General features: G+C 47.0%; 1 protein-coding gene across 1 annotated transcript; it reads right to left on the reverse strand.

Annotated features, from left to right (window-relative positions):
• Positions 1-13,943: 13,943 nt before the first annotated feature.
• On the reverse strand, positions 13,944-24,605 carry ARID3C (AT-rich interaction domain 3C). Its single transcript, XM_072606527.1, has 8 exons — positions 23,945-24,605; positions 22,646-23,050; positions 20,880-20,952; positions 18,816-18,999; positions 18,354-18,616; positions 16,470-16,661; positions 16,048-16,137; positions 13,944-14,498 (listed from the first exon to the last, which is right to left on the reverse strand). The coding sequence occupies exons 1-8, from the start codon at positions 23,981-23,983 to the stop codon at positions 14,374-14,376; spliced, it is 1,371 nt and encodes a 456-aa protein (XP_072462628.1). The 5' UTR covers positions 23,984-24,605; the 3' UTR covers positions 13,944-14,373.
• Between the last annotated feature and the right edge of the window lie 492 nt (positions 24,606-25,097).

A 25,097-nucleotide genomic window follows, 5' to 3' on the forward strand; every position in this document is an offset into this window, starting at 1 on the left:
TCCCCAGAGATCTACTTGGTCAGTGCGGAACCCCTTGGAATTGTGTATGAATCAGACAGCTCCCAGGATTATAAATGAACCATTGTAGACACCTTCCTAGGAACCTTCTCAGTGTAGACATGGGTCAGCGTGATCACTAAGTTCAGAGAAACTACATCCCAGGGTACTGTTTTTTTTCATTCATTCATTAATAATGAATTGGTGGATGAGATTGTGGAGCCACTGTCTAATGTTTGATTGATCTTGGAGAATGGGAGAGATGCTGAAAACCTAGATGGAGTCAATAAATATTTATTAAGCTCCTACAATGTGCCTGGCTCCATACTAAGTGCTGGGGATGAAAAAGAAAAAGTCCCTGCCTTCAAGGAATTTACAATCTAGTGACTGAAGATAACACATGAGAGGGAGCTGACAGGAAGGGAAGGGTTTAGGGGATGACCTGGGCTCAGGGGAACCGATGATTCCTGGAGTGAAAACCAAACAGAGCAGCTAATGGAAAATGGAGAATTACCTGAAAAGTCCTGAGCCCTCTGTAAAGGAAGGCTTTGGGAGCATTTGCTCTTCAGCCCTCCAATCAGAGGGAAGAGGCAGCTGAGGGTACTAAAAAGATACTGAATATCACAACTGAGTCAATCTGCATGATGGTATTTCAGGTAATGAGCTTATTCTGGGAGAGACAGGATGTTTGTGGATTTGAAACCAAGCAGAGCAGCTGATGGAAAATGAAGCATGACATGAGCAGATGTTTCAGTTTTCAAAAAAGGAAAGAGATTAGATGGAGTCCTTAAACAGGTGAGCTTGATTGCAATTCTTGGCAAAACCTTATAGCACAAAGGGATGATTTGTGAGAAATTAGAAGAAGAAGCAGTAATTACTAAGAGCCAGCAGGGCTTCATCAAGAAGTAGCCATGCATGCCTTGTTCTCTTTTGACAATATCACTAGCTTGGTCAGAATAGGTGCAATTTGGAGGATTCTGGACTGATTTAATAAATAGACCCAAAGAGTAGCGATTCTCTAGAAGAGTGTCTCAAAGAGCTATACTAGGCCCGTACACTTTTAATCAATGGTGATGATACTGAGTCATTTTTCAGTCATGTCTGACTCTTTTCCTGATCCCATTTGGGTTTTTCTTGGCAAAGATACTGGAGTGGTTGGCCATTTCCTTCTCCAGGTCATTTTACAAATGACAAAACTGAGGCAAATGGGGTTAAGTGACTTGCTGTATCAGTAAGCACCCTGACATACACAGGGGGGCCAGCTATCACAGGTTCTTTGATCTGCTTTTCTAAAAGGAAAGGCAACTTTTGAGGGGTCAATAATCACTTTAATCAAGCACATGTATCATTCACTTAGTTCAGGGGGAAAATTCAGAACCCTGAACTTCAGAGAAAATACAGGGAAATCAGACAGATTTCCAACTGTCTGACATACTTCACAGATCAACAGATAGCTGTCTGACCATACATATATATGTTAGAGATGCACTTGACACACAAAAGGATATCAAGGAAAATTTATTAAAATGGAGTTCAGAGGAGGGAGTGGCTTCTACAAAGGAACAGGTAGCTTCCAAGCAAGTTACAGGAAGACTACAACTTGTTCAGATCAATGAAAGTTTCTTATACTGTTCCGAACTTTTGGATCTCCCGTGACACCATCCATTACTACATGACTTCATGTTCTCCTTCCTGATAGGCTTTCCCTCAAACAGCTCATCAAGCCTGTGCACAAGTTTCTGACCTCTAACCTGACCATGCTAGGTCAGAACCCTGATAACCCAAAACTGTGGAAACACAACTTCCTTGTTTCCCACACATGGTTGCCAGAGAGGGAAACACCAACATCTGGGTTTTCAAAGTCAGGGAACTCCTTAGGGGCTCCCACAGTTTCATTTGACCAAATAAAACACTTCTAGTCAGTAAGCCCCAAAGTAAAACCTCACCCTCAGTGTAATACATTTTTTAGAACCAGAGGGCATCACAACCCTTGAAAACCAGTTCTTCATTAGAAACTTAACAAAAGATGTGGACCTTCCTACAAATCTCCCCTAATCAAACTCCTCTTAATGGGCAGGCCAATTAATAAGTGGGGAAGATCTTTGACCACATTAAAATAATTAGCAATACATATACTGTTTCTAGTTAAAGAAACTCTTGTTTCTGTACTTTGCTCCTAGTAAAGACTCTTGGTTGATAAAGGCAAGATTCTCAGTTACACTAAAAAAAAAAAAAAAAACAGCAAAAGCTCCCACTTTGCTTGTCATCACACTTGCCCAGGGTCACACAGCTAGTGTCTGAGGCTGGATTTGAACTCTCTTCCTGACTAGGTCCAGCCATCTATCCACTGTACCACCTAGCTGCCCTCTTAATCAATACTACTTGAAACAGGAGACCATGTGGAATGAAGTCATAGATGATGGTATGATTGTCAAATTTGTGCATGAAATGAAACTGAGAGGTATAGTCTATAATATACTGAATGACAATGTCAGAATCCAAAATTATTTGACTGGCTAAAACAATGGACCAAATAGAATAAGATGCAATTTTAATGAGAGTAAATAGATAAAAGTACAAAAATTAATGACACAAACAAAGGAAGAGAAGATGTGGCTCAGCAGGTCATATGAACAACTTCTGAGGCTTTAGGGACCTATAAACTGAACACGAGTCAGTAGTGTGTAATAGGACCATACAGCTAGAAGTGGGGAAAAGATCCCAAAGACCATTTAATCCAGGAAGAGGTAGGATTAGTATCAGAAGTTGGCAAACTATGATCTGAAGGCCAAATCTAGCTCACTGCCTGTTTGTGTACAGCAGCCATCAGATAAAAGAGGTTTTTACATTTAAAAAATTAATTTTAAAATTACTTTTGTACATGGGTCATACAAAAACAGGCAGAGAGCTGGATTTTGCTCCAGGGCCATAGTTAGCCAACTTCTGATTCTGTTTTCCCTCTTGCCTCTATTTTACAAATGAGGAAACAGAGACCTGGAGAGGTGAAGTAACTAACTAAACATCACAAAAGGATAGGTCCTTTTATGTCAGAACAAGTTTTCCAAATGGCAGCCCAAAATACAGTCTTCAACTGTATTAAATGAACCATAGTGTCTTGGCTTAAAAGTTCAATTGTAGTCTGCACTGGTCAGAACACAGCTACAGTAATGTATAAAGTTACTGGCACCTCCTTTTGACTCTCTCTATAAGGAAAAATTTGCTAACAATAAGGGCTGTCCCTAAGGAGAGTAGGCTTCCTAGGAAGACAGTTGGTTTCTCTTTACTAGATGGCTTCAAGCAGAGGCTGGATAACCACTTGTCAAACATGTACAGTGGATTCCAATATAGTACTGGCTAGGTTAGGTGAACTCTAAAACCCAGTTCAAATCCAGCCCCAGACACTTACTAGCTATGTGACCCAGGGTAAATCACTTAAGCTCTGTTTACCTCAATTTCCTCATCTGTTAAATGGGAATAATAATAGCACCAACCTCCCAGGATTGTTGTGAGGATCTAATGAGATATATTTACAAAGCTCCTGGCACATAATAGGCACTGTATAAATATTAGTTATTATTATCAGTGTGCAGTTTTGAGTGATGCATTTTGAGAGTTATAGACAAGCTATTCATATGGATGATAGTAACCAGGATGGTTGTAGAAGGCCCAGGGGGGTGCGAGTCCCGTGATCAAAGCTACAGCTGAGGCAAAGCCTGTTCCCGTGGGACTTGTGCTTACTCAAACCCTGGCAGAAGCTCTCCATGACCCTGGAACCTGATGTTCCTGCAGATACTGAGGTTCTGTACAGTAAAGTTACAATTGGGCCTGGGAACCCAGGAACTAGCTTCAGGAACAAGATAAGCTTCGTTACTTACTTCAGGTGTAAGGACATGGGAGTCATGAGATGATGAGGTAATGGGATGAGCTCAGCCTGCATGTGGTTTGGTTACAGCCTTTATAAACCCTGACTCTCAGCTGAATAAACGGAGTTGCTTATCATCTTGTCTTCTGCCTCATTCATTGCTCACAGTTTGCTCAACCAAAACTGACAGGCTCTGCTGGTCAGAGACCTGTTGGTCTGGGGGACCCCGGGGGGCTCGGGCCCTGACCCCAAGCAATTGGCAGCCAACGTGGGGCAGAAAGAGAAACTGAGGTCCCTCTGAGTGGGCAGTGCAGGGTCAAACGCGTAAGCTTGGAGTCGCACAAGAAAGACGCAACCTGCATGCCTCAGTCAGCACCTCTGAAGCTCATCAGAGTTGGGACAGACGTGCACTCAGCTGACTGGGACAACGAGAATATAACTACACCTGTGAGTAACCTGCTTAGACATAAACAGGCAGGGAGCTGGGTTCTTAGCACCATGGGGCTAACAAACAATATCTACAGAAACTTTAGATAAAAGGATGGGGCCAACAACAGCAACAGAAACTTTAGATAAAAAGGCTTGTACAGGTCTTGTATACAAGAAAGCTAAAAGTCAGGGAATAACACTGCAGTTACAAGTGATTAGACAGTTTTTAGAGCAGGTTGTGGACGTGTGCCCCTGGGTGAAGGACGGATCTCCAGGGTCTACATATACTTGGCAAATAGTAGGAGAACAGCTAGCAGCTTTTGCCTTAGAGAAACCAGGAGTTTTGTTGCCATCCACCTTCTGTCTGTACAATATTGTAACATGCTCCTTTCAGGCGGAGGAAGGAGGCTGTGGTGAACAAGTAAGGCAGACAGTGAAGGAATTTCCCAAGACAATAGAAAAGGGAATGGCTGCAGCTCCACGGCCACCTAAACAGGAAGCAACGCGTCCGTGGTCTGTGGCACAGCAAGCGTTCTCAGTGCACCCTGAGGTACCTGAAACACCTCTTCCGCCTCATGTGGCATGGCAACAAATTCTAGAAGACATACAGGCCCTAAAACATAGGCTCCAACACCTACAGAGTCTGGAGCAGACAAGATACTGTCCTCCCACACAGTGGAAACCCCCATGGCCCATAGGAGAAAGTTGTGACGCATACAGGACAGGAGGCTCGCAATGGGCCAGGGAGGTGGCTACCACACAAAGTATGCATCCTCTAGAAGTATATCAAAGCTTGGCTGCCTGCGGGAGAAAGTGCTTATGGAGACATCCCTGTTAAAGGGGACAGAACACATTCCTTGACTAACATAGACATAAGGCAAGGAAATGATGAGCCTTTTACAGCTTTTTGCACAAGGGTGCAAAACGTGGTCACCAAAGTGATGGGCGAGGTGGAAGGCACAATAGCAGTTATCAAAGCCATATTGAGGAATGGATGCAATGCAGATTGCAGGAAGGGTATGAGAGGATTGCCCAGAACCACAGGAGTGGAAGAGATGATGCAAAGGTGTGCAGATGTAGGTTTGGTACTGTTTGCAGCCCCCATGGAAGGACACATACAGGGACGGTATAGAACTGAACCTGCCAGCACGAGACAAGGACAGAAGTGTTATAGCTGTGGAAAAACAGGTCATTTTAAGAAAGACTGTAGGAGCAAGCCACGAGCTAGGCCTAAAACACCATGCCCAAAGTGTAGAAGAACAGGTCATTGGGCCTCAGAATGCCGAGGACCCCTGCCACAACAATATTTAAATGCCATGGCAGGCAGCCCTCTAGCCCAGGACCTGAAGGAGGGACAAACACCTGTAGCCCTTGGAACTCCCCAATATTTGTTATGAAGGAGGACTCAGGAAGCTTTAGGATGCTGACAGATTTGAGACGGATCCATGACATGACCCTCTTTACTATGGAACTCCCTACAGGATGCATACATCAGGAGGAAGGGATATTAGCATGGGTACGCTTAAAGAGGGTGCGGAACGGATCCTGTGTTCCTTGTTGCAAGTTAGTGGCACAGGTGATACATACAGCACCACAGAGAGTGAGGAGTTTGGTAGGAAAAGAGCCAGATGTTATTTCTTGTGAATACACTACAGAACCAGTAGAGAGATACTATATGAAGTCCCCAGAATGGCAAGTCATCCTAAGTCAGACATTTCTGAAAGGGATCAAAACTAAGGCTCTGACCCCATTCCAATAACACCTTGGACGTGGGCAGAGGAACACCATAACACCACCCAAAGGAGTGGCTGCTTTGCAGCCTGGACAGCCTTAGACATACCTGGGCCTATCACTATTCTCACTGATAGTGGAGATGTGGCTGGACTCATACCGGACTTAGAGACTGCCAGTGTCTTGGGTCAGCTAGATATTGGGCAGTCAGCCATCAGAGGACAGCTGTTTTCATTCCACATTTTACATGTCAGATCATATTCCATTTTGCCAGGGCCCTTAGCAGACGGCAATGCTGTTGTGGATTGGGCTGTGTGCAGCCATATGCTACATTGCATTGCCGCTCATGGCGTCCCAAGGCTATTCACACCAGACACTGGCCCTACATACACTGCTTCGGCCTTCCAAATAATCCTCTCAGCCGCATGACTGAGATCCTGTACAACCCCACCGGAGGAGCCGTGGTGGCACGTGCAAACAGCACCATGTGGCTGTATGTCCGAGAACACAAAGGGAGAGTTTCAGGACCCAGTTCCAAGGCACATAACCAATTGAGACTAGCACTTTACACGATCGATGAGCATGGTCTTACACCTGCCATGGAATATATGGTCAGCTCAGATAGACCTCTAGAACATGACAACAGGGAGAAATTGGAATGGTCACCACCCATCCTGGTACAAACCGGGACTAACAGCCACTTGGGGCGAGGGTTATGTTTGTATTTTTACAGGAAACGAGGAGCTTTGGGTACTGGTGACAAGACTGTGGGTCGTACAGCACGAAGGAGAGAGGAACGGTGGAGAGGAAACCACAGGGCTGGAGATGAAGCAGCAGGGGACAAAGAGCAGCTAAGTGGAACAGGAAGTTGGAGAAACACCTGGGGACTCTCTTACTACAAAATGGGAGCGTTGATTGCGCTTCTCATAATGGCTCTTGGGGTCGATGGACGTCCATTGCCATCAACCCCTGAAGACAGCGGGAACGCCCACCATTGGGCATTCATCCGGAATCCTCCATGGGTGAGTGTCATAAGATGGGGTGAAAAGATACCTACACCAATATTACAGGGCAACTTGACACACATGTCTGGGGACGCAGGTTTTGAAAGTCGGGGTGCTTTCAACACTAGTGGAACCCCAAGGATGAACTTTACTGGACTGGTCACAGGACTGCCGCTATGTCTTCAGAAGAAGATGGGAGGGCGGTGAGATGGCACAGAATGGGTTACAACTGCCACAAATGCTAAGGCCACGTGGTGTGCCAATATCACTCTAGGGCATGAGACTTTGGATTATTGCAAGAATCCTCACTTCTTTCATGTTTGGACTTGGGTAACTGAAGGAACAGACATGGAGACAAGACTAGGACTGGGTCTGCGGTACAGACTGTATTGCCCAGAACATGATCCCAATGTTTCCATGTATCTCACCTATTCCGGTTTTCTGCCATTTGTGAATTGTCAGTCACATCAATGCCAACAGACTGTGTTGACCTCACACAATCACACTGAGAGTCTTACTACTTGTCACAATCTCTCATATTTTCTGCCAGATCAGTTTGCAGGGTATCCAAGCCCACTATATGTTACCAGCAGGGATTCCTATACTGCAGGAATTGAGAAGGTAATTGCTGCTGTTGGTGGACAAACAGTACAGGGTTTTGTAAGGCCTGATAGCATGTCTAGCATGTTCAAAACCGATTTAAGTCTCATGGCACGAGTGTGTTTAGGATCATCTCATGCCTTTTCATGGGACCATACAAGACAGTCGACACTCTATATCATAATTTCACAGGGATCTTCAATCTCACATGTCCAAATTGTTTAGTATCTGCATGTATGGACAAATTCGCCAAAGGGAGGCTTTACATTGTTACTAGGCCACAATATGCGCTCACGGTAGTGAGAACGCAAGGTTGGTATCGCACTCCAGCTGATGGTGTTCTGTCACTTTTGGATCAAAAAATAACAGGGTTGATGAGAGTCAAATGATGTATTTCATGTGTTGTGCTAGGGATAAGCCTACTGATCGAATTGATTGTTAGTTCTGCCTCACTTGCTATGTCTGTTGCTAATACTCAAAATACTATTCGCAAAGCAGATGCTCATGATCTTATGTGCAATGTCTCTATAGGTTTTCACAAATAAGTGCAAATAGATCATGCATTTTATGAGGCCATTTGTACTATACAGAAAGCAGTACAGGTCTTGGGGAATGAGGTTGAATACCTAGAATTACAAGCAAAGTTGCACTGTGATTATCGATACAATACCTTTTGCCTTACCGCAAAACAATACAATGCAACTGAGGAAGCATGGGACAAAATTAGAGCGTGATTACAAGGTGCAGTCCATGATAATATGACTTTGGAATTTCAACAACTGAGTCAATTGGCAGGGGATATCAATCGTGCTTCCTCTGAAGACCTGAATTCACAAAAAACTGCTCAACATATCTTAGGCTTTTTCCAACGTACTGATCCTTGGCACCAGTTACAAACTTGGCTAATCCCATTAGGTACTGGCTTACTGACATTGTTTATATTAGGTGCACTATTGCCTGGAATGCTAAAAGGGATATTGTTGGTGGTTCATAATTCACTCTTGTCCACCAAACACACCGTCTGGGCTATGAAAGAATGGCTATATCATGACCATGGAGATGTATTGAAGTAACTTGCTTTGATGGCTGCTAGGGCAATCCAGTTATTTATTTCTTCCCAGAGCTCAACCCTATCTCTTGGGCAGACAGGGTACTCTTTTCCATTGTTGCTGGTTTTCTTGCTCTGTTGCCTTTTGCCCCTTCTATCTACATTGTTTTTCGAGGCTCTCAACAATGCCTTGCCCGATGTCCGCCATGTTACATGGGAAGCCCACTGTACCAACAACACGACAGGGAACTAAGGGGGCCTGGAACTCTCCAGTGCCAGCGTAGGACCACACCTATGGTGCCTGGAACTGCTGGTGCCTGAGGCAGGACCACCACCCTTGTGTTCTTCCTGAGGTTTGGGGCAGTGGGTGCCCACGAACTAAACACGAGGCCTGTGCAGAGTGAAGGTTGAAGGGTCTGCTATGCCCTTTAAGGGGATGGCCGCAGACGATGATGCCATAAAATATGGGAGAGAGTACTTGGAAAACATGTCATGTATTCTGTGGTTTCTATGTAGTTTTATAGGGGGCTGTAGTTTTGGAAGTCGTTGGGAATTTGTTGGCACGATTCTCTCTCTTTCTACCTTCTGACCCTGGCCAGGTTGTAAAGGTTGGGAGAAAGACAAGAAATCGGAATGCACTTTCCTCTCTCTTTCTACCTTCTAACCCTGGCCAGGTTCTGAAGGTGGAGGGAAAGACAAAGACGAAAGTTCGGGGATGCTTTCCCCCTCATATAGTGGAGGTAGATTGGCTAGCTGACAATCTGGCTGTGGTTTGGAGATTGCCTGTACGGTACCTCGGATCTACAAAAACAAAAAAAGGGGAGATGTAGAGGGCCCAAGGGGGGTGTGAGTCCCATGATCAAGGCTATAGCTGAGGCAAAGCCTGTTCCTGTGGGACTTGTGCTTACTCAAACCCTGGCAGAAGCTCTCCATGACCCTGGAACCTGATGTTCCTGCAGATACTGAGGTTCTGTACAGTAAAGTTACAATTGGGCCTGGGAACCCAGGAACTAGCTTCAGGAACAAGATAAGCTTCGTTACTTACTTCAGGTGTAAGGACATGGGAGTCATGAGATGGTGAGGTAATGGGATGAGCTCAGCCTGCATGTGGTTTGGTTACAGCCTTTATAAACCCTGACTCTCAGCTGAATAAACGGAGTTGCTTATCATCTTGTCTTCTGCCTCATTCATTGCTCACAGTTTGCTCAACCAAAACTGACAGGCTCTGCTGGTCAGAGACCTGTTGGTCTGGGGGACCCTGGGGGGCTCGGGCCCTGACCCCAAGCAGATGGTAAAGAGACTGAAAACCAAGTTATATAAAGAATGATTGAAAGAAGGCTTTACCCTTGAGAAGACTTAGTGGGCAAGTGATCCTAATCTTTAAATGTGTGAAAGATTGAAAGAAGAATTAGAAGAGGAATTAAACTTATTCTGCTTGTACCCAGAGGGTAGAATAATGTAGTACTAGTATTAGGAGTATAGTAGTAGTAATTATAGTAGTAGTAGTAATAAATAAAAATAATGAAATAGTGAAATAATAGGTAGAAGTTGCAAAGGAGGTAGATTGTGATTCAACATAATGAAATTCCTAACAATTACAAGTTTTCCAAGAATGGAATGGGTTGCTTTTATAATAAACTCACCTTATCATTAGAGATGTTTAAGGAGAGGCTTCTCAGGAACATTGCAGAGGGAATAGAGCTTAGGATAAAGATGTAATGGAAGGTCTCTTAGATGTTCTAGTCTGATCTGTCCTGCTGATGCTAGCGCCACTTATCATCTCCTTCAGGGCAATGACCTTGCCTCCTTATATACTTATTTTTCTCTCCATCTTCTTGACCCCCAGGCCTGGATCTACATGAAGATGAGAAGGGAGGGTACAACTGTCCTTTCCTCAAATATACATCCCCTTGTTTTCCTTAGCTCCATAACCTAGTTTCTTTTTTCTTCTATCTCTTCTCCTCCCCTGGGGACTGTCAAAAACTGTGAAAGGCAGCCTACAGATGGAGATTCCAGCCCAGGGAAATCTAGGTCTTGGGGATATTCTCAGAAAGTCACAAAAACCTCCTATTTTCTGTTCGGCGATGTCAGATAGCCCTTCATCATAACTCAGCCCCTAAAACCTACCATCCCTTTGTGCATCCCCCAGATATTCTATCTTCACATCCTTGTCTCCTGAGTGTCATTTCAAAACTCTCTTGAGAAATTTTAAAATGAAAGTTTGAGCTCTGCTAAGCTTTAAGGAAAGAAAATAGCATCCATGGGCAATAATATATGAGAGCCCGTCTCTATGTCTGCCTTACAGGGATAGAGAGAGGGCTTCATGAAGGGAGGCATCCAAGGAATTTTCTGTAATTATTTTCCCCACTTTGAGCTCCCCCTCAAAACCCCTCCTTCCCAGAATATAAGGAAAAGATATAGGAGTAAACGCCTCCCAACCTAGAGAAACTGCAGATTTGATGAGGAAGACACTGCCTTCAGGGAGCCTTCTTCTGATGAAGAAGTCAGACACAAAGAGTAACCACGAAATGGACAAAATTATAGAACTGAGCTATGGGAAGAGTCCTGACTTAGGAGGATTGGAGGTGTGGAGACTATTAGTGAGGATACTTTGTGGGAAATGAGTCTGCAGTCGCATCTAGGTGAGAGAGAACAAGAGGGGAAAGATAAAGAGTGGAAGGGTGGGGAGGGAAGAAAAGTGAAGAGGGAAGTAATGGAGGGAGAGAATTGAGGAGCCTCTGAGCCAGGATTAGCTGGCTGGGACGGAGATGGGCTGCCGCCCTCACGCCGCCTGCCTTGACTTAATGAGAATTGGCTTGTGGCCAGAGCTGCGGTTTTGCGGCTGGCTCAGCTGGGGGGAGTGGAGGAAGGGAGGTTAAAGGGATCGATGCTGTTTTGCACTGTAGATACCGCTGCTGTGGGAAGTCCCGGCGGCCCAGATGCTCCTGCGTTCCTACACAGGGCGGAGGGGGACAACAGAAAGCCTCTCTCTGCAAACAGGCACGCTGGACTGAGGGACCCTAACTGGAAGGAGGAGGGGAGGAGGAAAGATAGCAGAGGGGACGATTGTCCTAGATGTGTCATTGCCTAAATGTGTGATGATGGTGGTCACTTTACTTCTCAGTGTCTGTTTTTTAATTTGTAAAATTAAGGACTTGGATCTTTAAAATCTTTCTCAGCTCTAACAATGAATGAGTCCAAAATTCCTGAGATGCAACGGGGTATAGAGGATAGCTGGGCTGAAGGTCAGGACGTCCTGGGTTCAAGTTTTACCTCTAATACATACTGGACTCTGAACAGTCATCTAAGTCTCTCAGTGCCCGCAGGGAATCAAGTTACAGAGGAACTGATGATTTGCATGGTGAGAGATTTTTCCTACCTGGAGTTCTGTGTACCTTTGAAATCAAAACTCTAGAACAAAAATAAAACAATTTACTCACTACTGGAAGCTTTTCCTTATGTCTAATCCCTTCTGCTTCTGCCACAGCCTCAGTTTCTCAGTGGAGATGAAAGCCCTTCCTGACCTCTCCTACACCCAAGGTATCTGTTCTGACAGCTGTTTGTTGAGAGTATCCTATGTTTTGGAGTACTATGTTGGGAGTTACTGAGAGAAGGTCTAGAATATGGATGAAAGGGCTGGTGGCTTGAGAAGTGGGCTGTGTGGGAGAGCTTTTGCAAGCAAAGTTGATGGCCTAGTGGAAGCTTCAATGTGGGAATGCAGCGCTTTGTTCCTTTGCTTTTGGAGACAGTTCAAAGTTGAAGCTGGTGGGGGCCAGGCTGAAGGACAATTTAACATATTCAGGAGCCAAAATCAGGATGGAGCAGCCAGTCTGAGTTGTGGCATGCACCTAGAAGCAGGAGAGGATTCACTGAGAACCTGAGGAAATGGTTCCAAATGGAACCCTCAAGTCCCCAATCTTTATGGTGAAGAATGGCAATAAGACTGCAGGAAGGACTTTGGAAGGTGTGCTGGTTTAGGGAGATGCCAAAATTGAGGGAGTGAGGGAAACTGGTCTCCTAAAGGGAGTGAAAGAAGTTTAATTGCCCCCCCCATAAAATAAGCATATCTAGGGTTTTCATGGACTGTGGGTTGAGATTGGGGAGGGGGAGGAGCGAAAGATAAAGCTTGTCCAGGTAACCCAGCCTCTCTTGGGAACAAACACAATCCCAACCCAAATTTTGTCCTAACTCCCACCACAAACACTGGGTCTAAGTGCCTTAGAGGGAGAAGGGAGGGAGGGAGGAACCTGAACACCTGTTAGGATAATGGAGGGAGGGAGATCTAGTGAGGTAGGAGGAAGGAGGGGTGATGCAGAAGCCTGAAGGGTGAGAAGGATGCATATACTTGGGGTCCCCTGAAAGAAACACATGTAGAACCCAAGGTGGCTGAGTTGGGGAACCCCAAAGGCCAGAAGTTCTGGGAGGGCACTAACACCTCAATTTCCCTGCTAGTTCTGGGACCAGAACTGTGGAGCCCTTGGAACAGGAAGATTTTAAGATTAGAGAGATTACTACAAAGGAAACCTCAGGAGTAGTTAAAGGTGCCCAAGTTGCAGGTGCTAGGTCGCTAAGTCCATCCTATTGGCCCTTTCCTTATTGGTAATCCATAGATCCATTGATCCTCTAATCCATCGATCTCTATATCATCGAGGCGTCTATGTATCAGCTCCTCATTCTGTCTGGCCTTGATTCAGATCTTTCTGATTTCTGCTCTCTTTCCCCCTCTCCTCTAGCCCCTAATCTTTACTTCTTTGCCTTTCTTTTCCACTGCTCTCCAAACACACTCCCTCCCATCTTCTTTCCCTCTGCCTCCAAAGCCTGGGAATAACCTGCACTCTTCTCTTATCCTATTTCCCCTCCTGCTTCCATCCAGAAGATACTCTGGTGGTCTGGACCAAGGTTAGAGCAGAATCCCTCATTCCCCCTCCCTACCCACCTCTCACCACAGCAGTCTCATCCATCTTAAGCTGTTTCTTAGGTACAGTCTGAGTCTCTGGCTCAGTTTCTATGCATCCATCTCCACATCCCTATGTCTGTCTCTGGATGTGAGTTGGATTTCTGATGCAAAGCTCATTTCAAGGACCAGAAATAATGAGAGTACAATTCATGCTTAGAGCAGCAAGGGCAGCAAGTTTATTGTCTGGTCATGCTGTGCCAGAAATGGATTCCTCTTCTCTGAGTCCCCCTTGGTTCTGACCCTCCAAAAAAAACTGTCCAGAGCCTGACAAGGAGCTCAGATGGAATAGGAGAACATAAATGGGTGGGTGGGAGGGATTGCTGACCAGGGATGGGAGGGAATGACAAAGAGAGGACTGGAACTGATACAGGGTCTAAGACCAAGCTCGAAGAGGGCAGCTGGGTTCTTTGGTATATATGATACAAGGTGGGGAGAAGGTTCTTTGGCTACATAGCTGCAAGTGGAATGGGGGTCAGGAGTATTACCCCCATTACAATGAGGTAGACATTATATCGCAGCAAAATGTTTCACTTTAAAGTCCATGATGGGAGTTGGAGTGTGATTTGGTATAGGGAATAGAGAAGGAACTCAGTGGGGTGGGGGGGGGGAATGAACTTTTTTCTTTTCCCCATACCTGGGGGTATCAGGTTGGGGAGGGGACTGGCAGACACAATGAAAGGGGTTTCCTCTCCCTTCAATGACCAGGATGTAGCTGGGGCCCCAGGTTTTTAAGCATGAAGTCTCTTCAAGATGAGGTTCTGGAGAGGGGACCTGGAGGGGTATGGGGTCCAGGACTTGTTGGACCCTGAGAATTCCTGCTGTTGTTGGCAGATGAACCCAATGTAGGTGGTCGCCGGGCAAAGAGGACTCCTAAGTTTGTGGACACAGAGAGAAGAAAGTACAATGAGTAAGAGTACTCTCTCTCTCTTCACCTTCCCCCTTTCCTGGAGGACTAGATTTCTTCTGTCCCCTGGTACAGACTCCTCATCCCTCATTTTTGATAGAAGACTAAGAAACATAAAGACAATATAGTCTACCCCTTTAGCTCCTGGTGCCAGTGTTAAGCAATCTGACCTCTATTCAAGTATAGATGCCTCCTGACTGTTCATATCAATATAAATAATCCCATGATGCCTAGAACCATAGGTTCATGCCTCCCCAGACATCCAATACTAGTGTAAAAATACTCTGCCTTTCAGGAGTAGATGAATTCCTTGATGTCCTAAGCCATGTAGACCCCCAAATTCCCCTCTGTCTCCCCAAATAATGTAGATGCCTTCTGGCCATCCATAGCAGTGGAAGTATCACTTTTATCAGAATAGGTACCCCCTTGATCCTTCATACCAGTGTAGATGCCCTGTACAAATGTAGATCCCTTAAAATTCATGCCAGTGTGGACCTTGCCCATACCATAGAGTCATAGAATCTTAGTTTCCCTCTGCCTCCAAAACCTGGGAATAACCAGCACTCTTCTCTTATCCTATTTCCCCTCCTGCTTCCATTCAGAAGATACTCTGGTGGTCTGGACCAAGATTAGAGCAGAATTCCTTGTTCATAGGCTATGGTCCCAAACCTCACCATTCTGGCTACCTTCCTCTGGATGTCCCATCAGGTCATCAATGTCTTATTAAAATATGGCACCTAGAACTGAACACATTTCTTCAGAGATGGCCTAACCAAGACACTGGAGAGCTAGATTATCACTGGTCACTATGATGCTGGCCACTACATATGGTAACTCAGACCAAGATGACATTAGCTTTTATGGCTGTCACAATACACTGATGATTTGCAGTAGAAATTTGGATTCAACTAACTCTTACTAGTTTTATCATAGGAACTGCTATGTAGCCAGCTGTCATGAATGTGTCCCTTCCTGTACTTGTGCATTTGATTGAAAAAAATAATTGCATGATTTTACATGTATCCCTATTAAATGTAATATTTTTAGATTTGACCTGTTCTGATTATTTTTCATCAAAATCTGACCACCAATGTACTGCATATCTCTCCATGTGATGCTCAGATTTCACAGGCATGCTGTTCTATGTCTTCATCCAAGTTATGGGTAAAAATGTGGAACAGAACAGGACTAAAGACAGAGACCTCCCTCTAGGTTTGCATGGATCCATTAATCAATACCCTTTGGATCTGATCTTTAAACTAGCAAATTCTGCTATCTCCCAGTCCATATCTCCCTGTCTCATCCAAAAGGACATCATGAGAGATTTTGTCAAATGTCTGCCAGTGTTGATGCCTTATAACACTATAGATCCATGACTCCTTTACCAATGTAAATGCTATCGAATTTCCATTTCATTTGTAGACACTCCAATTCCCATAACAGTGAGGCTTCCTGACTTCTGCATTAGATATTCCTAAACCCCATGCCAGTATAGCTACATTCTAGCCTCTGTACCAGTATAGACAATGCCATTGATTTCCAGGGCCATGTTGATGCTGCTGATGCCATTGCCTGCCATGTTGAGGGGCACCTCCAGTGGCTCTTCTGTCCCGAGAAGAAAGGAGGGAAGATCAGTTAGTTGAGGATGGGAGGATATAGGATACTGGATACAGAAATGAGCCATAGGTTAACTCCATACTGAGAAGATATTCCTAAACCTCTCACTGGTCCTACCTCACTTTATTCCATTCATTCATCTAAAACCTCTTCCTATATACCCTGTAACCCAAGGAAATGTGATCTCATTATCCCCTTAATTATCTTTTCAAATCCCTAATCAAGCCTAATACTCCACTCTGTCCTCCTATAGCACTGGCTGCCCCCACCATTGATCACATATGCCTTAGAGCTCTCAGACCTCACCATGGCACCCTTACCTCGGACAGAAGTCTTGCTTCTAGGAAGGAGATTGGGAGGCAAGGTTGGACGAGGAGGGTCCACAGGTCCCATCAGCACAGCCTTCTTCTCAGGGGGTTCCTCTGGCCCTATCTTTTCTCTCATGGGACCCAGAGCCACTGGTAGTGAAATTCGTGGTGCAGTCACTGCTGGCGCAGGCCCTGAGCTCTCCTCTGAATAGGCAAAAAGGAGCATTGATATCAAGGCTCAGACCTCTGAAAATGGTACTGACCAGATGTGGAATTAGAGAACTTTGCTATCTGCTTAGTGAAGTAACTTTTCCTCTCTGGGTTTCAGTGTGACCATGAATATACAATTTAACTTCTTAGAGTGTCAGTTTCCTAATTTGTAAAGTGGGAATCATAATAACTGTAGTACCAACATTACAGGAGTATTGAAAAAAATTAAATGAGATAACGTGTGTGTATAAAATATGGTGTTCCAAAAGTCTCAGTGCAGTTTTAATTTCTCAAAGCTTATATATGTAATTATGCATATATAGTATAAATTGATAAATTTTAAAGCATTATTTTAATGTCATCTATTTTTCTCTTTTCTTCCAGCCCTCAGAATATAAGTATCCAGAGGGCAGCAACCACCTCTACACCAAGAACGGTGCCTAGCACATGGTAGGTATTAATAAATGCTAATTGAATTGAATTGAATCTTTAAACAGAAGAGGGTTAGCCATACCCTTTGATAAAAAGGAGGTCAAAGATAAGCCCCCCCCACACGAATTATAGCCACCTTTTTTATACTAACAAAGAACTCAAAACAATGTAGATGCCTATCAACTATGAAATGACTGAACAAATTAGAGTGCAGAAGTATAATGGAATACTACTATTTTATAATAAATTATTACTATAAACTATAGAGAAGCATAGAAAGATGCATCATCTAATGCAAAGTGAAGTTGAAATAAGTGAATGAAAGAAAGCATAACCTCAACTAATGTAAATGGAAAAAGCAACAGAAACAAAAATCAAATGAAACTGAATGCTATTAAATTATAATGACCAATCTTAGTCCTGAGAAAGGTTTGTGAATGTGCATCTCTCCCTTTTTTGCAGGAGGTGGAACCTGGTAAACACTGCCAAACTGTTCATACGTTGGTCAGTTTTGCCAAGACACTTTTTCTTCTTGGTTTGTTATGATTCTTTGGTTGGTGGAGGGGAGAGAGAAAAGGTGAAGGACATAACAATATAATCAATAAAAAATTTAAAGCTTAAAAATGAGGGGGCTAGATTAGATGACCACTAAAGCTTTTGACTACCTGTATGTCTGTGATCCTCTAAACCTAAACTTTTAGGTCCCATTTCTTCCCTTGCCCTTCTGGATAATTCCCTTTACTCCATCTCTTTTAAACCTTGTTTAATTTGAAGGATAGGGGGTTAGGGAAGGGATGAGTAGATGTCTGGGGTAAGGGAATTCAGCTCCAGAGCTAGAAGATGCCTTGGAAATCATCCAATCTAACTCTCTCTTTTAAAAGGGAGACAACTGAGGCCCAGGGAGCTGTCCTCATTCTCAAGCCAGTTCTCTGCTTTTCTGAGCCAGTCTGCCTTGAACAAGTTAGAGCCCAGCATGAGCCAATGACGGTGTGTGGAGAGGTACAGAATTTTAACTTATTTTTAATGTTAAACAAATTAACATGCAAAGGAGACACAAATCACATGCACATCAAGATCCTACACCATCCAAAGGAGGGTCAACTCCCCTACAGTCTTACCTCCTGCCAAGCGCCCACTTCAGGATTCATTTCCCCACTCCCACCCTCTAGCTTCAAACTTTTCCAGGTCCCTCTCTGCCCCTTCACCTGTCCCTTCTCATCTCCCCTTCCCGGTCCCAGTCACCTCTGCTCATACCTTTCTTAATGGGGGCGTGGCGAGACCCGTGGCTGTGGCCAAGTTGGGCGCAGGCGAGGGCTGGCAGACCTGGTGCGGCTGAAGTTGTAGCTGGGGGTCCCCGAGGAGGAGCCGGCCCCGCCACCGGGAAGTTGAAGAGAGGAGCAGTCCCGTAAGTCTGGCGCCGGCCCTCTCGCCTGTTACTGTCGATGGCGGCCTGCAGCTCCCCCGGAGAGCTGAGAGCCCGAGTCTCACACTCGTAGGGGTAGAGATACTTCATGTACCTGTAGGGCAGGGGTGGGTTGCATCCCCTGGGATGCCTCAAATCTGAGCTTCCTTTAGTTTTCCCCTGAACCTAGACCCCCTCAAATTCGAGTACCCCGAGATCCCTCCCCCGATGTTCCCCAAACCTAATTCCACTACATCCAGACCCCATTCCCTTCTTCCTGGGCATACCCCCTCACCGCCCCGCCCCTAGCTCACTGGGTGCGCAAGGTGAAAGCTGCCGAGGTGATGGACGTGGGCAGGCTCAGGCCCCGAGTCACCTCCCTCCACACCTTCCGGTTGATGACCTCCACCAGCCCCCCCTTCTCCGTCACCAGTCGGTACAGCACATAGAGATCCAGCACCTGCTTTGCCATGATCGGGATGCGGTTCACTGGGGTGCCTAGGGAGAAGGAGGACAACACTGGGACAGTAGGGAGCAGAGAACAAGAGGGTCATCTAGGCGAGGAGGGGTGGGTGCACGGGAGTCTTGTCACTTGGGGCTTGTAGGACATGGAGTTTTGGGGGAGGCAGGAAAGATATGGCCGCCCTGGGAAATATAGGACACGAAGGTCTCTAGGGGGTCGGAAGGCAGTGGGAGTACAGGTAAGGAGGGGTACACAGGAGACAGCATGGCATGGGGCCGGTCATAGCTGGGTAAGGGGAAGGGATAGGTGACAGACACTAGGGCAGACCCCACAAAGACCACCATCAAGGGTTTCTGCAGCAGGTCGGACCCAGGCCAGACAGCAGGAAGGTCTACCCGACAGTAATGGGAGGTGGGGACGGAGATTAGGGAGAGAGAAGAGAACACTGGCATCTCTCTCGCAGGGCATCTCTAAGGGACTGGGGCAAGAGAGGGGAACTGTCCTGAGGCTGGAGGATTCTTGACAGTCTCTTTTCTAGCTTGCCGAGGTTGGGGGTTTTCGGTTCCTGTCCTGAGGCCCCCGCTACCGCTCCCGCCCCCGCCTGGTCCGTGACAAAGGGTTCTGTCGAAGCTGAGCGATGGGCCCCAGTTAATTTGCGCTGATTTTTACCGATCCCATTCTCACCGCCAGACCCTTTGTGCCCGAACAATTAGCCGCAGGCCTGATTAATGGGGGGAAATTATCGGCCCCTCGGGACTCTTCCCCTCCTCCCAGCTCCCCATTTTCCTTAGCATCTCTTGGTTGGGGGTGGGTAGGAGCATCTTCCCATTCTCTCCCCTCCTCCCACGTCTAGCTAACTATGGAAGAGAGGGTCTGGGGTAGGGGAACTGTAAAAGTGAGCTTAAATCTAGAAACCAAGGCCCTGGGGCGGGGAGGGGGGGGAACCTGGGGGAGCCAGAGAATAGCTTGAGAGAAAAGGAGCCTGCTTATGGGGGTCAGAAGTTTCGGGGAGAGGCAGGGGCGGAGGGCTCCATGGGGCAGGGACCCCGTAGGTCTCTCTGGGAGCACTAGAGCGGCACAAAAGGAGGGGGGCAGAGGCAAGTTAATTAGTGGCCTTATCAGGCTACGATGGGGAGGGAGTTAATTAGCTTTGGAGAAGGAGATAATGACTCAGACTCTGGGCCCATGAATCTGGGGAGCGGAGCGGGGGAGTGATGGACAGGCCACCCAACGTGCTCCGCAAGCTGGGTTCCCCTCGCCAATTTTTAATTCTTTACCCTAGAGCTTTGAAATCCCCAGAGAAATGATTCCCTAGCCTTCTTCATTTTCGTAATCCCTCTGCCTCATCCTCACCCCTTGGAAAGTCCTTTCTGTTGTCTAACTTCAGGAAAGGTCTGCAGCGTCAGCCCACATCCAAAGTTTGCCCTGGGGTGGGAGGGAGGAACCTCTTCTCTTGGCAATGAGGGAATTGGATCCGAAAAACCCCCAGCAAAGGATCCAGGAGTCCTAAGACCCCAGCTCAAGACTGTGGTCCAGTAAGCGCCCTCCCACCCCCAGTGACCCCTCCCCAGGGTGAGCGTCATCGATTGAAGACTCATTAACCTGCCAGCATCTCCGTTGCTAATTAATTCCCCAGGGAGAAAGGGAGGGGCTAATTAATCGTGGTAGGTCAGAGGTTAAAGATGTTATTGAGGTGTCCCCATCCCCCTCCCTCTCCCAGCCCTGATCTGTCCAGAGTGTCCGAACCTCACAACTCCTTCTCTAGTTCTAAGCCACTCTCTTGAGGATGGGGACTAGCCTATAAGGGTCTGGGTCTGGGACACCTGCGGGGGAAGTAGGGGTTTGTTTCTGACCCACAGTATTTTGGGCCCCGAGACCCCGCCCCCCTCTACATTCTTCCCATACCGCCCCTCACCCCTCTTCTGCATGAAGCTGAACAGGTCATCCAGGAATTCTTTCCTCTTGGGGTCTGCGTCGAGCTCATACAGCTGGGGGGCGGGGAAGAAGGTGTATTTACCACCCTAGACCCCGACCGAGTCTCCCCTTCCCTCCCTTACCCTCCCATTCCCCCAAGCAGAACAATTTCCGTAGGTCCCATCAACAGAAACTTCCTGCCCAGAGGGATGATGTTTAGAACTGGTATGAGGATGAGAGTCTCTGGGATGGTGTAGTGCATTTGAAATGGATGGGTGAAACCTGCCGCATTCAAGGAGGTCCTAATTTGAGCCAGGTTGGGGCCATGGGGTTATAGTTCTGCCCTGGGGAGTTTGAGTTCCCACACAACCACTAGTGGCCTGAAAGGAATCAGGAGTGGACAGAGTTGTGGTCAGCCAGAGGGAAAATATCCTAAAGGAGAGGTTACTTCCCCGACAGAGGAGCACTTGAGTTATCTGATAAGGTCGGAGCCTGGGTCTCAGTCCTTGTTATACATTATCTCTACCTCCCACCCTGATCTCCTCTTGGTGTCTGGTTAAGGAGCCAATCCTCTTGTCCACTCCAGCCAGTCAGATAAACTGCCCTCACCTCTTCCCACCCCACCCCACCATGTGGGTCTCTGATTGGGTGGCTCAGAGCTTTTTTTGCCATGTCATTGGTTATCAAGGGTGTGATTCCCTAGCTCTGCAACACTTAGGCCTGGTGAAGAAGAGCAGTAAAGGGGACTAGAAGTGATCCTTGTGACATTAAGGGGGGGAAAAAGCCCCTGTGTGATAAATAGAAATAATAACCCCTGAGCAACATCAGATTTAGACCTTATTTTCTTACTCAAAGAATAATTCCTGAATAATAATTGGAATAAACAGCACTAGTAACTCCCACAGTAGCCCTTCCTAGTGAATCATTTTGAACCCCCTCCCAAACTGTCATTCACACCATGGATACTATCTCCCATCCACAGCAATACAATTACAAATCCAGAATAACCTTCACATGCCGTAAACAAGATATTGAGGCTTTAGGGGGAGGGAGGAGAGTAAAAGAGATTGCAGGAGGGGAAAGTATAACCACTGAGACGCGGAGGCATGAACAATCCACCTCCTGTTTCTTCCCACTTCCACAAGCCAGAGGAATCTTAGACCCACCTCATCCCCATTCCCAATCCCCCAACCCCCATCCCTCACTGTCAGGTAAGGGGGTAATGGGACGTGACCTATGGAGGAGGGGAGTGCTCAGAGTCTAGGCTGGGAGGAGGACAGGATGGAGAGTGGACAAGGAGAGCTCCCCCCCCCCCCCCCCATCTGGCATCCTCTGCAGCACACTGGACCTTCCCCCCGTCGCCACAAGAGATTTCTCTCAGGATCCTTGGACCCCTTTTCAGCTATTCCACCTCTGCATTTCTCTTGCCTCTGAATCTCTTTCTTACTCTGTTTTCTCTTCTCTAACTCTGTCTTTATTTCTCCTCTGCAGAGGTCCAGGGGGTGGGGTGTGTGGAATGAAGGGATAGGGCCCCAGTGGCAACCCCTTCCTGGGGCATCAGCTTTCAGAAGAAGGGAGAGAGGATTGGATAACAGGGCCTAGGAAGAGGTCAGGTGTGCTAGATGGGAGGTGAAGGTCAAGTTCTCTAACTCATATTCCACCTACCCCTCCCAGTACTAGAAAGCACTAGAATAGATTGGAGATGGGGGTAGGGAAGGGTGCACCCAGACTTCTGGGTTCTATATCTTATCTATAGGGATCTCCTACCTGTTTAAACTGTTCCTCATAAGTCCACTCATGGTGCTGGGGACCAGGAGGCTGGGTGGGGGGGGACACAGGTAGGCCTGATCCTGGGCTGTGCTGGGGAGGTTGCCCCTGAGGCCTAGCCTCCTCTTCCTCTTCTTCCTCCTCCTCTTCCTCCTCTTCATTTTCACCCTCTTCAATATCCCCCAGAGTCCCCTCTTCAGGAGACTGCTGGGCCCTGGCACCCACCGAATGGGATCGTTGAGGAGGCAGGGATGGGGGGAGTGAAAGAGGAGGTGGGGGTGGAATCCCACCTTGAGCTAATCGGGCTGCCTGCTGCCTTTGTAGGGTCTCCATCACAGCTTCTAGCCGCAGCCCACCCCCAGGGGGGGCTCCAGGCATAGGGCGCGGCATCGGGGAGAGGGCTGCCTGCAGGAGCACAGAGGAGGGAGTGTTGTGAGATTGGGAAAACCAATAGGCCCTCTCCATGACACCCCATCCCAGGCCAGACATCCCCCTCTTCCAAAGATCCTTCCAATTCAGCTCCCTCCCCAACTCTGTCAATTTTCCTGACCCTCAACTATTCTGGAGCACCTGATAGCCCCCCACACCATCAAGTCCTCCCTGTCAACCCCAGACCCTCTTTTGTGGAGCTGTCAGAGAATCATTCTCAGTTTGAAGTCTAATACACACATGTACATACCCCAACCCATTCCTTCCCCTAGCACCCCAATTCTCAAGGTTCTGAGGGGACAATGGGAAAGGGGAGAATAACAAGGACAAAAGAAGGTGGAGAGAGACAGAAATAGAGATAGAAACATTGGGAGAGTCACCAAGAGGCTATGAAACTGAGGAGATCAGAGGGCAGAGACAGAGACAGGAATAGAAAGAGACCGAGATTTGGGAAAGAGAAAGAGACAGAGACAGAAATAAGAGATGGGTAAGGGATAGAGACAGAGCTAAGAGAAAGAGACTGAAAAGAAGGAGAAGAACAGAAACCACTGGAATAATCCAGTCTTAAAGAGAAAGTGAAAAAGGACTGAGGGCAGGAGGCTTTGGGGGGAAGCTGAGAGGTGGTGGAGATGGGGATTCCCTGGACGTTAATAACTGGTCATCCAGGAAATTGAACACTCACGCATCCCAAACTCTAGTCTCTCTGGACACGGATCTTTTCCCACTATGGGTCACCACCTCTGATACTGGTCACATTGCACACTTTGGACGCTGGTTCCCCCTGTCCTTCTATCCCCCATCCCAGACTTTGAGCACCTTGGATTGCTCCTCCTGACCCAGGACCTTGATCTTCCAAAATCCCAGACTCACCAGCGCGTTGCGGGCGGCTGTCCCCAGGTTCTCCACCATGCTTTGGCCGCCCCGCGCCCCACTCTGGCTCCCGCTGCTCCCAGCTCCTGGCTCCAGGCTACTGGATGCAGACTCTGGTTCCAGTTCTCTGTCCCCACTCCTCTCTTGTTACCTCCTCCTGCCCTTGTCCCTCTGTCAGGCTCTCTCCCTCCTTCTAACCTTAGTCCCTATCCCTTCTTCTTCTCCTTCTTTCTCTCTGTTCTCTGGCCACCGGCGACCGGTCGGAGGAACTACAGCGGCAGGGAGGGGCGAGCGGGTGGCGCTGTCCCGGGACCCAGGCGTCCGGGCTTCCCTTGGGGCAGGTGGGGCGGAGCAGATGCTATGCCGGCTGTCGCGCTCTCTCGCTTGTTCACTCTGTCTCTCTCTCTCCCTCTCTCTCTCCTTCGATATCTGGCTTCTTCCTGCCCTAGCTTTTCCTCCTCTCTTTTCTGGCAACAAGTGTCCGCAGACACCAGATCCCTAGGGCAGTCATTCGCTCTGCAGAGACCGGGAGAGATGTGTATGTGGTGTTGGTGGGGTGATTTGAGATAGTGAGTGTGTGTATGTGTTGGGGGGGTGGGGGTTGGGGTAGGTGGATACTGAAACATTCTGTTTGAGAGAGGTGACACTATAAACATAGATAACACTGACAGAATGGCACTACGTTCCCATTGAGAGTTCGACTATAATGCTGTGTGGCACTATATATAACATAATGTGTGGGTATCATCGTGTGTGTAAAATAGCTTATATACGTTTTCCCTAAAGCCAAGAACGTTTCCCCATGCTTCACTCAAACGAACACACTCACACATTCCTACACTACAACACAGATTCTTACACACCAACACAAACACATTCTTCATACACAGGTACACACTAGGACACAGAGAAAGACAAACACACATTCATATACCCCCCTCCTTGGTCATGATCACTGCAGCTATATTGCCGCAAAGCTGGGAATCATTTCTGCTGTCCCCGGAATGAAGATGGACAGAGAACCAAGACAGAGACAGAGAAACCCAAGGAACCCAACCCAAATGCAGACATTCTACAATTTCTGATTCCCACCAAACTAAAACAGTTTTCTCTCAACAGCTGGTCTGAGTCTGAATTACTCAGATATTGTCTC

The sequence above is a fragment of the Notamacropus eugenii genome, chromosome 1 (genome assembly GCF_028372415.1).
Source record: "Notamacropus eugenii isolate mMacEug1 chromosome 1, mMacEug1.pri_v2, whole genome shotgun sequence".
NCBI lineage: Eukaryota > Metazoa > Chordata > Mammalia > Diprotodontia > Macropodidae > Notamacropus > Notamacropus eugenii.

What these genes read in the sequence shown, in the direction of transcription:
- ARID3C (XM_072606527.1), bottom strand. Translation starts at nt 23,983, where the DNA reads ATGGTGGAGAACCTGGGGACAGCCGCCCGCAACGCGCTG. An exon ending in AAGCAAGACTTCTGTCCGAG is followed by an intron (nt 16,138 to 16,469) that starts GTAAGGGTGCCA and finishes TTCTCGGGACAG; the next exon opens with AAGAGCCACTGGAGGTGCCC. An exon ending in CAATGGCATTGTCTATACTG is followed by an intron (nt 14,499 to 16,047) that starts GTACAGAGGCTA and finishes CCACAAACTTAG; the next exon opens with GAGTCCTCTTTGCCCGGCGA.